We start from the raw sequence: 16,219 nt of genomic DNA on the forward strand, positions 1-16,219 counted from the left end.
CTGCCAAGCCATACCCACTGCTCATTCAGGATGTAAGACCCAGCAGCACTGGCTGTGTTGGTGCTGCAGCAGCTGCACCCTTTGCTGGCAGTGTCCCCCTGCCCCTTACCAGCTGCCCCCTTCTCTCCTGTCTACCCAGTGCTGGCACCTCCATCCTGTCCTTGAGCAGGCAGTGCTCAAGGACAGAATTAGAGAATCCCAGCTTATTTGGGTTGGAAAGGATCTTAAATCTCATCCCGTGGATGGGCAGGGATGCCTCCAGCAGGCCAGGCTGCTCCAAGGCTGATCTGGATGACAAATCCTGCTGAGAGCGAGGACAAACCCACCCAGCCTGGTTCCCACCTCCATCCTCGCATGGTGGGGAGCAGGAACTGCCTGGGACACGGCCTGTGCTGCCTGGCAGGGGCAGGGAGCTGGAGCAGAGCTGCACCAGGCATGGCTGAGTGGCTGCAGAGCATCCCCTGGGCTGTAACAGCATGGGGACAGCTCTGTCCTGTCCCTACACCCCGGGCTGGGCACCCTCCAGGGCACAATGGCAGCATTGGCACAACCGGGGGGCTCAGCCCCAGCCCAGGGGCTGCCTCAACTCCTGGAATCTGCCAGGAATTCCCTGCCTCACTGGCACCCACACAGCTGGTGCCAGGCTGAGGCCGCAATCCTGGGATGCCCAGAGCTGAGCCTGAGGGTTCCTCAGCAGAAAATCTCCCTCCCAAGAAGCAAAGTGAGACCATTGCCAGCACAAACTGAGCCATCAGCACATCACATCTACCCCAGCTCCACACTGAAAAGCTGTAATAGGCTTAGTCATAGAATCTAATGAGCTAATCAGAGGTGCCCAAATCTATTACAGCAGTAAAACACAGCTGCACTCTCTGCCATGCCTTCTTCTCTTCTCTTCTCTTCTCTTCTCTTCTCTTCTCTTCTCTTCTCTTCTCTTCTCTTCTCTTCTCTTCTCTTCTCTTCTCTTCTCTTCTCTTCTCTTCTCTTCTCTTCTCTTCTCTTCTCTTCTCTTCTCTTCTCTTCTCTTCTCTCTTCTCTTCTCTCCTCTCCTCTCCTCTCCTCTCCTCTCCTCTCCTCTCCTCTCCTCTCCTCTCCTCTCCTCTCCTCTCCTCTCCTCTCCTCTCCTCTCCTCTCCTCTCCTCTCCTCTCCTCTCCTCTCCTCTCCCCTCCTCCTTTCTAAACAGAGCACAGACCGTTTTCTTCAGGACCATGGTGCAGAAAGCCTTGCCTGATGCCAGGGTTATGCAGACTCACATCCCTGCTGCACATCCTGTGGCAAATTCACCCCTGTGAGAGACTCAGGGCTGCCCAGCCCACAGCACACACGCCATCTCCAGCACCAGCTCTGCTGTGTGCCACCCTGCCAGCCCCACTCTTGTTGGGGGAGATGAAACAGGAAAGCCTTATCAATGTGATTGTCTGGCAAAAGATTTTGGGAATATGGAAACTATAAGTGAGATTGAAATGAAAGCAAGCTTTGAGATCCCTCAGTTACTGAACAACTGGAAAACAATGGTGTGGCGGCTGAAGGTGATCCCCTTTTGATGGAACAACACCCTCTGCTTGCAGACAGGCCCAAGGGGCAGAGCAGACCCTGCAGCTTGGCAGAAGGGGCCCAAAGAGGAGTTTATAGGGTTTAAAATGTAACACAGGATGGTGATGTAATGATTCTTATAGGCTGTGTGGAAATGCTATAGGATTTGTATCTTGTACTAGATTGGTCAGTGAGAATTAGAATATTCAACACAGAAGAAGATTTATTGTATTGGAATGGGAACCTCGCTCTCTCACCCTTCTATGTGCTCTTATGCTTTTGTTCTCTTGCCCTTCTGCTCTCTTACCCCTTTTACTCTCTCACCCTCTCATCCTCTCTCCCCCTCTCTTCCCTCAGTCCTGCTCTGAGCTGTGCCTGGCAGCTCCCAGCAGGGCCCTGCACCCAGGCCCTTTGCAATAAACCCCAAATTCCCAGCCCTGGCTGCAGAGATCTCTGCTCTCTGTCCATCCTGACCGTGCTACCCCCCATGCTCTGATACACTCTCCTCCCTCCTCTCTTTTTTGGGTTTCTTTCAGCAGCAGCCCCAAGCTGAAATCCATTTCCTGGGCCTGTTTGCCCTTTAACAGACAGAAAACCACTTGGGTGTTCTTCCTTTTTACCCTGTTGACACAACACGGGGTTTATTCTGCTCCTGGGCAGGCCAGCAGAGCTGAACATTTCCTTGCTAGCACTCCCTAAAACAAACCTTCTCTCCCCTGCTCTGAAGGGCTCATTTGGTCCTTTCAATACATTCCAGGGAGAGCTTTGTCTGCGCTTGGTTTCCTTCCCCCTCTGCTCCTGGGATCTGTTTCAGGGAGATAAAGAATTCCATTGCATGCAGAGGCCACACTCTTTCCCTCACAATCCTCGTGGTTTCTTTTTGCACAGCTCACCTGGGCTATTCAGTTGCTAGAAGGCAGACAGAGCATACTTTAGCTGGTAACTGGCACCACAGTTTGATTGGAAACACATTGCAGGGGCTGCTTTCTATAATTACAGATGGGCTGGATAGAGCAGAGATGTCTGTGTTAACCTCCACTGGGTCAGAGCTGCAAGTGTGAGAAACCTGTACCCTTGGCTGACTTCAGAGCCCATTTCCATGGAGCCTGGGCAGGCCAGAGAATTGTTAACACAATATAATCTCTCCCCTCCAGGGAGAAATTTGAATTCAGCCCAAGCTAACCCAGATCCTGAGTGCTTATCATGCTGCTGTCTCATTGTTCAGGTTTGCTGGGTGCCCATCTCCTCCTCCCTGGCACACAGGTATCCTCTTGCCCAAGCTTTCACCAGCCCTGGCCCTTCCCTGGCAGGCTGCCCTCTTTCCCACAGCTGCTTGCCCAGGGTTAGACAGGCCATGGGAACTGGGAGAACTGGGATCAGCTCATCCTTCCTCCTGCCTGGCTGTGCAGGGGATGCCAACAGTGATCCCTCACACCCCACTGCCATGTGTGAGCTGACAGGGCCACCAAATCCCAGTTATTGTCATATTTTTAGGGCTGGACCTGATTAAACTGAGCAAGCAAAAGATCCTCAATATCTGAAAATAATCCCATCCCAAGCCTTCCCTCTAATGCACCACAAATTAATGTCACAAATGTCACTGGGGGCACTTACCAGGGTCTGAGATGCACAAACAGAGGCCAGAAGGGAATCACATCCAGAATAAAAGCCACAAACTCCCCTAATTTCAGTGCCATTTGGTCTGAAAGGCAAAATAACCCGTCTTATGTATTCCTGAAAAATTACCTGAGATGGAGAATCAAACCCAGGCTGTGAAAAATCAAAGAGTTAATTACTCACTGTGCTAATGAAAAAAAGCAGGCTTTATTCTAGTTAGAGTGAGGCATCTAAACCCAATTAATTCCCAGCACACACTAATAATGTTCTAAAGGTCTCAGTGCACACAGAGCAGGAGTGTCACTGTCACACTTGGGGACATGGGGACACCGAGGTCCCAGAATTGCCCTGGGTCACACACAGAGATAACGGCACAGCAGAGGAAGGAGCATCTTTTAGACTGTGCTGCTTATCAGAATATTTCTCCTTATATTAAAAACAGCAGAGGTTTTAGGGAGGGCGGGGGAGAGGATTTAAACCATGCAATTTTCTATTTCTTTTCTGTAGCTTTTTGATCCTTTCACTTTTGGGTCTAGCAAATGCAACTTTCTTCATCCTTGGAGATTATTCTTCAATTCCTCAAAGAGGCTTCAATTTTCTCACAAATCTCTCTTCCTTTCACTTAATTTAAACATTTATGGCCAATTCCATGATTTAATAATGAGAAATAAAATTGGAGATTTACTAAGTGTTGAGAGAAGACCTTTCATTCCAGCTGGGGATTAAGAAGTGAGTTAAAGGTGTGAGCCCTGCAAGCCTGACCTGAGCTCCAGGAGAGCCCAGTCCTGAGGGATGCTGAGCATTCCCTGCTCCCAGACAAATCAGGGAATGTGGGAATGTTCCTCACTCAGGGTATGCAAGGGTCCCAGGACAAGGGAAGAGATGAGAATCTTGACTTCCTGTTTCAGAAGGCTGATTTATTATTTTATGATATATATTATATTAAAAGAAAATGATCGATTAGAATTATACTAAAAGAATAGAAGGAAAGATTTCATCAAAAAGCTAGAAAGGAAAAGAAAGGAATGAAAATAAAATCTTGTGACTGATCAGAGTCCCAACACAGCTGGACTTGTGATTGGTCATCAAGTAGAAACAACTCACATGGATCAATCAAAGGTGCACCTGTTGCATTCCACAGCAGCAGATAATTGTTGTTTTTCTTTTCCTCTGAGGCTTCTCAGCTTCTCAAGAGAAAAAAATTCTAGCAAAAGATCTTTCAGAAAATATGTCTGTGCCAAGGGAACGCTGAGCACACTGCAGATTTGGCCCCTAAAGACTGAAGCAAGCCCATAAATCCACAGCAGAGCTGTTTCAGAGATATTTTGCTAATAACTTTAGAGCCTGGCTTCATTTAGCACCAGTGGCAGCTGATCAGGTCCAAGCTGCTCGTGGCCCCACCATTAATTTAAGGTAACTGTTCACTGGGATCTTTGGTTCTGCACAGATGCTCCCCAAATCACTTCCTCAGTCTCTGTCAATTATCCGAGACTAATGCACCTTGAAGTTACCTTTCAGAGCAAACATTTCTCTGTGGCCATAACTCTCAAATATTATCAGTGGCCCAAAGATGGGGACAATGCAGCTTTCACTTTCAGATATTGAGGCTGTGCGTTCAAATGGAGAAATCAGAAATAAATCAGAAATAAATCAGCGCCGGCCGAGCCCCAGGATCTATTGCATTTTCATAATTTGGCAATTGCTAGGCATGCTCCGAGGATCAAATGGACCTTGAGCTTTTTATGCAGTTGATTTCATTTTCTGGATGGCTACAATTAGATAAAGGCAGCTTTCTCAGGTACTGCTGCAAATGAAGTCTGGCAAATCAAATCTCCCCCTCTCGGGGCCACGCTCGCTCAGCCGGCTGCTGTCACCCTCTGCAGCACTGTGGGGACCCTTCTGGGTGCTCAGTGCAGGATGCAGCTGCCCTGCTGTGCTTGGGGGAGCCCCAAACTTGTCAGGACCCAGGACGTCCCTCTGTCTGTCCTGAGCAGCCAGCACCCCTGCCAGGGGGCTCAGAGACCCAAAAATGCCCCTGTGGGTTTGATTATGACCCATGGAGCAAGTTACCAACCTTAGATGAGGATCTGCAAGCCACGACAAATTAAGTAGAATGACAGTGAATTTATCACAAGGTGAAAAAAGTAGATTTTGGGGTTTTAGGAATGGGGGTTCAGGGAGCAAGATGGAGGGATCTGGGCGTGTCCAGCCTTTCTCCTTCTTCTCCTTGGCCTCCATCTTCTGCTGTGATGGTGGCACTTTGGGATTGGTTTAGAGTAGAAGCTCAGTGTCTAACACAGGTGATGGGTATTGGGAATTAATTGTAAATATTGTACACGTAGTTTTTAGTATAAAAGGTAACACCACCCTGGGGCAGGCAGAGTGCCTGGAACTGTCCTGCTGAGCAGACCTCAACAGGCCAGGAGAAAGAATATTATAGATAAGGAACAATGAACAACCTTGAGACCGAGAAATGAAGAGCCCTGACTCCTTCTTCGAGTGCTGAGCTGAGAAAAGAGACTTTGGAACTTTTCTCGTGGTCACTGTGAGCAGTGAGAGATCCTGACACAAACTCAGGCGTGCCCTGATCTGCCAGCTCTGTGATCCCTCGGCGTGGCATCCTCACATTTGGACGTGCCAGGGCACAGCCAGGCCCTCACTGACCCAGCCTGGGCACAGATCGTGCTCAGAGCCCTTCTCAGGCCAGCTCTGGATCTGTCCCTGCCGTGGCACCCATCTGTTCCAGACACAGCTCATCTCAGGCCACAATTCACATCCCGTTCACTCAGACAAAAAGGGCTCCAGCGGACACAAATGAGCCCAGACATGGAAAAGGCTGAGCCTCCCTCTGCCAAATGTCCTGGATTTGTAGCTCTGATGAGACAGAGAGGTGCCACTGCTGTCTGATTTTGGAATGGGGCTTTGGCTGGGAGGACAGCACAGAACAGAGCTAGAAGCTGTCTCTTCCCATCTTCTGTGTAACAACTCCATTGCAGGTCTGGATCCCACTTGGAGAACGATGCTGGCAGCGTCTGTGGGCTGCCAGAATTCATAATAATTAACCATTAATGTTGGCAAACACTTGGCAAATCTCCACCCGCTCTTAGAGCCCTCTGCAAACAGGAACAGATTAAACCTTGCCAGTCCTACACATTAATCCAGAGATTTCCCTCCACTTCTATTCTCTGACAGGGTATTTAGCAAACAGGGAGAGACTGGGAAATACTCAGGTCACCCCCATTTCACAGAGTGACATTTCCAAAGCCCCAACAAGCCCTGCTGGTGCATCAAGAGTGAAAATTTGTGGCCTCCAGCCCTGCCCCATCCTTCCTCTGCCTGCCAAGGCTTCATCCTTATCTCACTGGCAAGAAAGTCCAAGCAGGAAAGGGATGCAGACTCAGCCCAGTCTGTCATGGATCAGCAAACTGGTGGAGAGATAGTTCTGCTTCTGTCCTCGCTGCTGGGACACAGCAGAAAATAACCCAGAAACAGCCCTGAGCAAAGCACAGAGCAGGGGCTGCTGTGACAGCAGCTTCTCCTGTCCCTGCCATGGCTCAGTGGCATTTCTGCCACCCAGCTTTGCCATCCTTGCTGCTGCTTTCTGACAGCTCCTTGTGGACGTGATCTTGTCCGAAACAAACCTAAAAGCCACAGGTTTCACTGCAAAATAGTGATGTTCCCTTGAAATACAGTGCTTACATGGAAGAATTAGAATGAAATAGGTTGGTCAGAGTAAAAAATTACATCTTCTAAAACAGCAGACTTCCCCCTCAAAACCATTCCCTGATATATATCATAAAACAATAAGTCAGATGGCTGATTTATTATTTTATGATATATATTAAAACTTTTCCACTCAAGGCCCAGCTCCAAACAGAAATATCCATTTGACCCAGTCACAGAGTGCCAGGGCCATTAGAAATGGCCAGCAGACAAACTTTCCTGACAGGGGAGAACAGTCTGGCTCCCAGGACCCCAGAGCGAGGACATTTGGTGGCTTTCTGCTCACGTCTGGCTCCCTCCCATGTCGTGACCTTCATTTCAGCTGAGGGCTCGGGGCTGAGCAGTTGTTCAATAGAGCCAGGTGCTGTGTGCTCACCTCCCTGCTCCAGTTTAGCTCAGCCAGCAGCAATCAGAGCATCCTCCCTTGCTCAGGAACACTCAGGAGCGTTTGCTGTAGACTCCGGAAGAACAATCAGTCTGAGGCTTGCAGCTCAGACATCTCAGTGCCTGTCTAGGAATAAAAAGGGTCTTTCTTCTTTTTCTCCCCTGGTTCTTTCCCCTCATTTGTGTTCATTTCTGGCTTTGAAAGGAAATTGCTTTAAATCTCGGCTCAGCAAGAACTGCAAAGCCAGAGGAACATTCCCTGGCAGTTCAGGCAAAAGCCAGGCCGAAAGCTTTATTTCTGAGACTGAGCAACATGAGGAGAAATGTTTGGGGATGAAGAGCAAAGGGAGAGGTGCTTGGAAAGCAGAGTGTTCCTGCCCATGGAAAGGGGATGGAACAAGGTCCTTTAAGGTCTCTCCCAACCAAAACCAGCTGGGATTCAGTCATACAGGGAAAAGTAGAAGAGATTTGAAAAAAAAAACCATTTATCTAAACTGCCTTTCCTCACCAATATCAGTGAAAATCCCACTTAGCCCACAGAGAACCCGCCAGGAATGTCCCCTCTCCCTGCCTTTCCACCCCAACAGACATTTTGTGTCCCTTGCACCCTAAACTCAGTACATCAAACACTGCAAACAACAGCCAGGATTTGTCTCCACACATTGATCAAAGCCCAGAAACCGCTGCTCCAAACCAGCCTGAGTCAAGGCACAAGAAATGTTAGGCCTTTCCCCTGTAACAGAGCCTTATTTATCACAGTGGAAAGGGTACTTTGGAGAGGCAAATGGCCAACTAGTCCCTTTGATACATGGAGATGCTTCAAGATAGGTATGATATAGAAAACCTCAGCAGAGATATGTCCCAGCTAATCTGACAGTTATCTCTTTTACAGCCAACTACTGTCATTTCAGTCTTTGAGAGCTGCCAGCTCTGCTGATAACTGCAGACCTCGACACAGCAGAGGAGAAAGCCTTTGTTAATTAAGCTCCCTTCGTTTTCATGCTGCTCTGGCCCTGGCAGGGCTCTCAGGGAGCTGCTGCTGGGTGAACCTTTGTGCTGCTGATGCAGTGCCACGCATCCCCCCCAGCCAGGGCAGCTGCAGATCCTCACCCTCCAGCTGGAATCATCCCTGGGATGAAATGCCACCAACCAGACTCATAAATCACCTGGAACACAGCAGATTCCCCCCTTGGAGGGGAAAAAAAAACAAAAAAAAAACCCTGTCCTGAAGGATGCATAAACCTGCCCATTGTCCTGATTTTCCCAGTGTGGTGTCAGGTTCCAGGGGAGCCTATTTATACTGAATTCATGAGAGCCACTTTGTGCCCAGGAGAGTTCAGCTCTGTCTTTTCAATCAGTTAGTGGCCATCAGACACTAATGGGGTTTCTGGAACTGTGGGTGCTTTATGCTCTGTTCTGCAGGAGTTTGGGCTCGCTGAGCTCTTCCCTGAGCTCTGCTCAGCCCCTCACTCCAGGCAAATGTGGTGTTCCCTCACTCTTGGATCCTCAGCAGGCTTGCAAGCATCACATGTGAGCCCAGAGTTACTTTATAGAGCAGACACTAAGCCTTTAGTGGCCCAGACTTACTTTTTACCATTTCTGGGGGCAGTTTGCCTGATTCTGCCCTCATTCTCCCCAGTTCTCTCTGCCTGATTCTGCCCACATTGCCCTGGAGTGGTGCCTCCCTCTCCTCCTGATGGCCACTGCTGCTTTCCCCCTCGAGCCAAAGTCACTGCAAGAAATTCCATCACCTTCACTGGGTGAACAAGTGAAGCAGAAGAAGCACCCATCCTGCAGGTAATTAACTGCAGAGCTCAATGAAACTGAAGTGGTTGGAAGGGCTTTGATCACTCGTACTGGGATTTTCACGGCCCAGCTGTGACAGCTTCACCCCAAACCAATCCATCTTTGCTTATTTGCTCTTACAGAAACTTAGAAACCAGCTTAGAAACCTCCTTAGGACCCAGCCAGTCTCCACTGAACAGTTCTCACCCACAGGTCTCTTCTTTTTTACCACTCAGAGCCATCACCCAAGGAGCATCCAAACCAGTTGCCCACATTCCTGTGTCTATCCCAGCTTCCCAGTGCCCACAGCTGCAGTTCCCAGTTCCCTGCCAGTTCCCAGGGACTCCCACCCCTTCTAGAACTCCAAATCTCTGCAAAAAAAGCTGTTCCCCGTGGATCTTCCTCCACCTTTTGTGTCACTTACCTGGTGAGGCACTTGGAGAAGGACAGAAGCAGGGAAGATTTCTGCAGCTGTGGAATGGTTAAAAAGATTCCTGCCTCAGGACCACTGAGGGCTTAGTGTCTGCTCTATAATTTATAGCTCAGCATCTCTCATCCCAGGGTTTTGTGCTCACAGAACAACCCTTTTCTGTTTCATGTACACAGCTCAGCTCAGGAAATGCCCCCAGGTTTGTCCAGGCCTTGTTAATACCTTCACCCATGCAACCTCAGGGGAGAAAACAGCTTTTTATCATTAGGTGAAAATGGAACTGCCTGGAAAAAACAACACAAACACGGGGTTTAGCCCACGAGGAGAGATCCCAGGCCTTTTAGTTGCCAGGCTGCTGTGGAGTGAGCCAGGGCTGTCAGGGCAGGGAGAGACGTGAGCCTAAAACAGAGGGCAGCAGGAGGCTCAAACACACTGGTTCGAGGGGATAAAGCAAAGTATTCCATTTTAATTGATCTAATCTTTGGCTCCCAGTGGAATTTGAAGAGATATCTTACTAGAATTACCCGGGGTTTATCAGGAGACAGCAATACTGGGAAAGTGCCTTTTGCAAGGCAAACTACTCCAGATCTTGAACTGCATTAGCATTGGGGCTGGCTGAGCACAAGAGCCCTACAATGGCTTCAAAGATGAGAGGGAAGGGAAAAAAAAAATAAAAAGCTGGGGAGAGAGGGAATATGTGAGATGTAAACCCATCTGGGCACAGAAATGTGTGTGAGCACAAACCCAGCACATGCATAATGCTGCCTGCTCCCTCCAGGGTGGGACTGGGAGGATTTAGCAGGGAGCAGAAAATACAGGACAGAGGCACATTAGAAAAGGCATCTCAATGACAGCAGCTTTTATCCTCCTTGTCTGAGGTCCATCCCTGCTCTGAGTGCAAAACCTCTGAATATTAAAAAAAAAAGAAAAAAAACAACATTGAAAAGAGAGGAGGGCAAGAGGGACATGAAACAAATCTCTTTAAAATACAGACCCAGATATAAAATACCATGTGGGTGGAGCAAGCTAACAGGAGAGATAAAAACCAGGTGGTTTCTCATCATTTTTTTTTCCTTGACATCCTCTGTCTGAGCAGATGACTGCAAGATCTTTGGAGATGCAGAATAATGTCTAGCTCTGTCAAGATTTCTCTTTATTCAATGCGGGGAAGCAGTGAAAAAAACATCAGGTCTGATAAATGATTCATGGAGCCTTTTCTTCTGCTAATCTGTAAATAAATTTTAAAAAGCAGCTTCCTTTTGATGAATATATTCTGCAGCTCGTAGAAACATGTTGGCCTTTAAGCGCAACACAGGCGAGCTCAGATGTCTCTAGTGCTGCTGTCAGGACTCTGAAAGCCCAGCCTGGCTCCTTGCAGGGCTGGATGGAGTTTTATTGACTTATCTCAGCTGAGCATCTGCCTCTCCAACCCCATGGCACGAGGGGAGCCTTGCCTTATCTCACTGCTCAGTTTATGTCAGGGAGAGGGGATATCCTGTGGATTTACAGATGTGAAAGCCAGAAAGGACCTCTGGGAGCATCTCATAGGACATCCTAAAAAAAACAGCTCTAAATCCTCTGCTTGCTGCCTGTTTACATCACTGGGAGCAGAGCTTCCCTTCACACCATGCTGGGAACAGCAGAATGGCCCTGCTGTGCCACGACAGCACACACCCCATTCCTTCCCTGTGCATCCTGCTCAGAACATCATGGAAACATCAGAACAACCCTGCTGTGCCCATCACCGTGGATCACACCCCATTCCCTGCCCATCCTCCTCAGAAACATCATGGAAACATCAGAACAACCCTGCTGTGCCCATCACCATGGATCACACCCCATTCCTTCCCTGTGCATCCTGCTCAGAACATCATGGAAACATCAGAACAACCCTGCTGTGCCCATCACCGTGGATCACACCCCATTCCCTGTGCATCTTCCTCAGAAAAATCATGGAATCATGAGAACAACCCTGCTGTGCCCATCACCACGCCACACACCCCATTCCCTGTGCATCCTCCTCAGAAACATCATGGAAACATCAGAACAATGCCCATCACCACGCCACACACCCCATTCCTTGTGCATCCTTCTCACAAACATCTGCTGGAATCATGAGAACAGCCCTACTGTACCTATCACCATGGATCACACCCTGTTCCCCGCCCACCTTCCTCAGAAACATCTGCTGGCATCATCAGAACAACCTTGCTGTACCTATCACCATGGATCACACCCTATTTCCTGCCCATTCTCCTCAGAAACATCCTGGAATCATCAGAACAACCCTACTATACCCATCACCTTGGATCAAAGCCCATTCCTTGTGCATCCTCCTCAGAAACATCCTGGAATCATCAGAACAACCCTGCTGTGCCCATCATGACAGTCCACACCCCATTCCCTGCCCATCTTCCTCAGAAATATCCACTGGAATCATCAGAACAGCCCCGCTGTACCCATCACCATGGATTAAACCACATTCCCGGCCCCTCCTCCTCAGAAACACCATGGAATAACCAGAACAACCCTGCTGTACCCATCACCATGGATTAAACCACATTCCCGGCCTATCCTCCTCAGAAACACCATGGAATAACCAGAACAACCCTGCTGTACCCATCACCATGGATTAAACCACATTCCCGGCCTATCCTCCTCAGAAACACCATGGAATAACCAGAACAACCCTGCTGTGCCCATCACCATGGTCCATTCCCTGTCCCATTCCCTGCCCATCCTCCTCAGAAACATCTGCTGGCATCACCCTGGATTCACCCTTGAGCAGCTCCAGCCCCCAGCTATGGGAAAGATGGAGCTGCATCCCTGCTCACCCTGCTGTCAGTTCTGGGTTCTCTCCTCCCTCATCACCAGGCATTTGGGCTTTTTTTTTTTTTAAATTGACCTTTAATTTTAACTCCTGTTTTCCATTCAGCTACACCAGGGGTGTGGACACTCTCAGGGAGCAGAGACCTTCAACAGCCAAAGCACCTCTTGCCTGTCAGGTTGTTGGGTTTCTCCCTGAGCAGCCGGGCCTCAAACTGTCTCACAACTTTCCTGACTCTGAACAGGGAAGGAAAGAGAAAAAAAAAGAGCATGATTATACAAGGACATCTTTTATTTAAGTACATTCAAGACAAAAAGAAAAGAAAACAATTCAAGAACAGGATGTACCTTCACTCAAGGCTTTATCTCCCCCGCCCCTCTCCATTGTCATCTCTTTCCTTTTACGACCAGAAATTGCATAGAATTTGTTTTTTCAATCAGAAAATTAAATTTGCCAGTGTAAACCCCACATCTGTACCAAGCAGAGGGTGAGCTGCTGCGGTTTCTAGGGAAGTCACTATTTTCCTTACACGAGATCTCGGGCTAATGATTTTCTCAAATGCTGTGTGGCTGGAATTCACCCTGGAAGCTGAGGGTGCTCCGTGGGGTCACGGATTTGGGGAGCCCCTGAGCCTGGGGCAGAGCTCAGGGTCACTTCAGGAGTGTGCAGAGCACAGCCAGGGACACTTTGGGGGTGCCAACACCTCCTGCCTCGGCTGGTGGGGATGGGCAGCCCCCACCAGTGCTCCCCACTCACCGCCCTCAAAAGGCTCCTCCCCACCCCATCCCAAGAATAGAAAGGAAAAGGAAAAGAAAGCAAAAGATAACCCCAGAATGAAACAAAAGACACAGAACCCCTGAAATTCCAGGCGTTTCAAGGCCTCTTTGAGTTCATTGTGTTCGTTGGCTGTTTTTTGGCATTTTAATATATATATTTATATATATCTATGTATAGATATATTTCTCTATATATGTAATTTCAACAACTCCTCAGATGGACTTCCAGCAAATGCTGCTTCTCACAGGGAGCGTGTCCCATCCCATCCTCCCCTTCCCCCTTCAACCCACCTGCCACCCTCGGAGAAGGAAGAAGAATTCAGCACCTGGTGCCTTGGAGACTGGGTCCTGACATACCCAAATTAAACAAAAAAACCCCAAATTAATGACTCCTCCCTTCCCACAGCCACAGCAAATAAAAGTCCCCCCCTGCCCTTGGAGAACATCCCCCAGTAAGTGATGGAGAGGCAGTGCCACCGTCCTTTCTCTGACCTTGGAGGGGCGAGGAGTTCCAGGAGCCCCTCCTCGACCCTGGGTGGGCAATACCTGCTACACCAGCCACCCACCACATCCCTCCATCCCAGAGACAACCTCTGGACACCCACCAGCCTGAGGACCTCCCTCCTGCCCCGCCAGGCCGTGGTGGACACCAAACCCGCAGCCAGGCCTCGGTGTCCACGCCAAGGTCCGCTTTGCTCTGGAGAAGCCGGGTAACTGCTATTGATTTAAAAACGAGTTGACATTGTACAAGTCCGTGTTCTGTAAAATGGAACAGGACCCTCTTGTCCCCACCCCGACGCCCCCTTGGCCTGGTGCTACTCGGGCCCGCTGCTGTTGGTGGCCTTGTCCCACTCCAGGCTCTCCTCGCTGCGCGCCGGCGACCCCGCGGCCGGCCGGGCCCGCAGCCCCTGGAAGCGGCGGCACTCGGGGCACACGCGGATGTGGGTGCAGCCCCGGGCCACCAGGGCAGCCTCTTGTGCCAGTCTTTGTGCCAGGGGGTCTGGCTCGCCCCCGCTGCACAGCTTGCCGTTGCTGAGCGTGGTGGTGCTGCGGGCTCGGCGCTCCTCGGGCGCCGCGGGGCGAGTCCGAACCACTGCCCCTCGCCTCCGACGGGGGTGGAAACTGTCCTTGCACAGGATGATGTTGCGCAGCTCCGTCACCATCTCTTGGCACACCGACACCTGCGGGGAGAACGGAGCTGTGCTGCTCACCTGAGCGAGCTCTGAGTCCCTCAGGGGCCTGGAGTGATGAGGGTTTGGAGTCTTGTCATACCCAAGTTCACCTGAGCAAGCTCTGAGTCTCTCAGGGGCTCTGGGTCCCGGAGTGATGAGGACTTGGAGTCTTGTCATACCCAAGCTCACCTGAGCAAGCTCTGAGCCCCTCATGGGCTCTGGGTCCTGGGGGCTTGGAGTCTTGACATGCCCAAGCTCACCTGAGTGAGCTCTGGGTCCTGGAGTGATGAGGACTTGGAGTTTTGTCATACCCAAGCTCACCTGAGCGAGCTCTGAGTCCCTCAGGGGCTCTGGGTCCTGGAGTGATGAGGGCTTGGAGTGACCTGGGATGGTGGGAGGTGTCCCTGACCATGGCAGGGGGTGGAAGTGGATGAGCTTTAAGGCCCCTTCCAACCCAGTCTGTTTTAATATTCCACACTGTGATTCTGACACCAAATTTTTATGGACTCCGTGCTGCTGGTTTTCAACTCCAATGCTCAGAATCTACACTTGGTTTAACCCAACTCCGCCTCTCATCAGAGACCCCCCTGTGCTCTTCATTCCTCGATCAGCACAGGATCCCAACCTGCTGCAGGCAGAAATCCTGTCCCCAGGAAAGGTACCTGGATGTTGTACACATCTTTGATCCTTTGAAAGCCCTCAGAGCATCTCTACAGCCTCCCTCTGAGTAAGAGTGCATGAAAAGCTCATGGATTTTAGACCCTGCCCAAAGGACCAAGCCTGTTCCTGGGTTTGAGCTGTCATGGCTGGGACTGCTCCTCAGCCTGGGTGCCTGACTTGCTCGAGGACACCCCACAGAGGGCAATAAACACCCCCTGTCCCCTCAGGACACTCCCAGCTCCTACCTCCGACTGTTCAGAGTGTCGAAGGCTCCACAAAAATTCCAGCATTGCCATAAAAATTGCTACGATTAAGCCACAGATGAGCACCACGAAGATTCCACCAATGTTCTCCATCCCCAAGCCTAAAATAAAGCAGGAGAGACACTCTGGAGAGGCAGACACATCATAAACCTCAAGTATCACTGCACAGAAGCCCCAGGCTTTGCTGTTTTGTTGGCATTGTAGATGCCCAGCCAGGGACCAAAAGCACCGAGCCAGCAGTGTCCTATTAATAGCTCCCTACATGACTCAGATGGCCCAAGTGAGTGACTTGCAATAACTGCAGGATCGAAGATGCCTGCTCAGAAATGATGATTTTGCAGATAAACAGCCAGAATGTTGGAGGGGAAGCACAAAGCAATTTGTGGACAAACTGAAAACAGGAGGGGAAAAACGCAGGATCAAAGGGGCACATTAATCCCTGCAAATTATTCACCAAGCTCCAGTGGCTTTGAACTTGAAAAGGAAGAGGAGAAAGGTTGTTAAAGGAGCAGAGATAAAGGAGACAGGGAAGGGCTTTAAAGGAAGCTGGCAGCGGGAAAAGCTCCTTTGATTGCATCACAAAGTGCTGCAGGGAAATGATTCCGGCTGCTTGGACTGCAGTGGGAAAGGAGAGGCTCCAAACAAGAGCAGGAGGCTGTGACACTGCAGGGTGACAAAATGGGGTCCCTGCCACCCTGGGGAACCTGGCTGTGTGTTGGGTGTCTCTGCCCAGCACCCCTGGCCCATGAGGAGGGAACAGCCCCTTCCATGGACAGCTCATCCCACCCCCCCTGCACAACTCGCTGCCTATGGGGTGACCACCATGCCTACCCAGCCTGCATTCCAGAAAGTTCCACCAGCTGAAGGAAAATCCATCCCTTAAAAACCTTTCCATGTGCTGAGGTCATCACTTCCCTTGCCACCACAGCCCTGGTCTCCAAAACTGTGCCTCCATCTGCCTGTGAGATGAGCCAACCTCAACATTTGGGACATGGTTCCTGTCTCCTGTGTTTGGTTTGGGTCTCTGATTGGATTGATTACTAAAAAC

At 50.0% G+C, this 16,219-nt stretch overlaps 1 protein-coding gene across 1 annotated transcript in view; it reads right to left on the reverse strand.

Annotated features, from left to right (window-relative positions):
- Positions 1-12,573: 12,573 nt before the first annotated feature.
- Positions 12,574-16,219, reverse strand: part of GRIK4 (glutamate ionotropic receptor kainate type subunit 4) — a 212,832-nt gene continuing 209,186 nt past the window's right edge. The window contains exons 19-20 of the mRNA XM_066564315.1: positions 15,154-15,272; positions 12,574-14,257 (exon numbers count right to left, since the gene is read on the reverse strand). Coding sequence (XP_066420412.1) covers positions 13,892-14,257; positions 15,154-15,272 — 485 coding nt within the window. The 3' untranslated portion in view covers positions 12,574-13,891. The remainder of the gene's footprint in view (positions 14,258-15,153; positions 15,273-16,219) is intronic.

Source organism: Molothrus aeneus, chromosome 22 (assembly GCF_037042795.1).
Source record: "Molothrus aeneus isolate 106 chromosome 22, BPBGC_Maene_1.0, whole genome shotgun sequence".
Taxonomy (NCBI): domain Eukaryota; kingdom Metazoa; phylum Chordata; class Aves; order Passeriformes; family Icteridae; genus Molothrus; species Molothrus aeneus.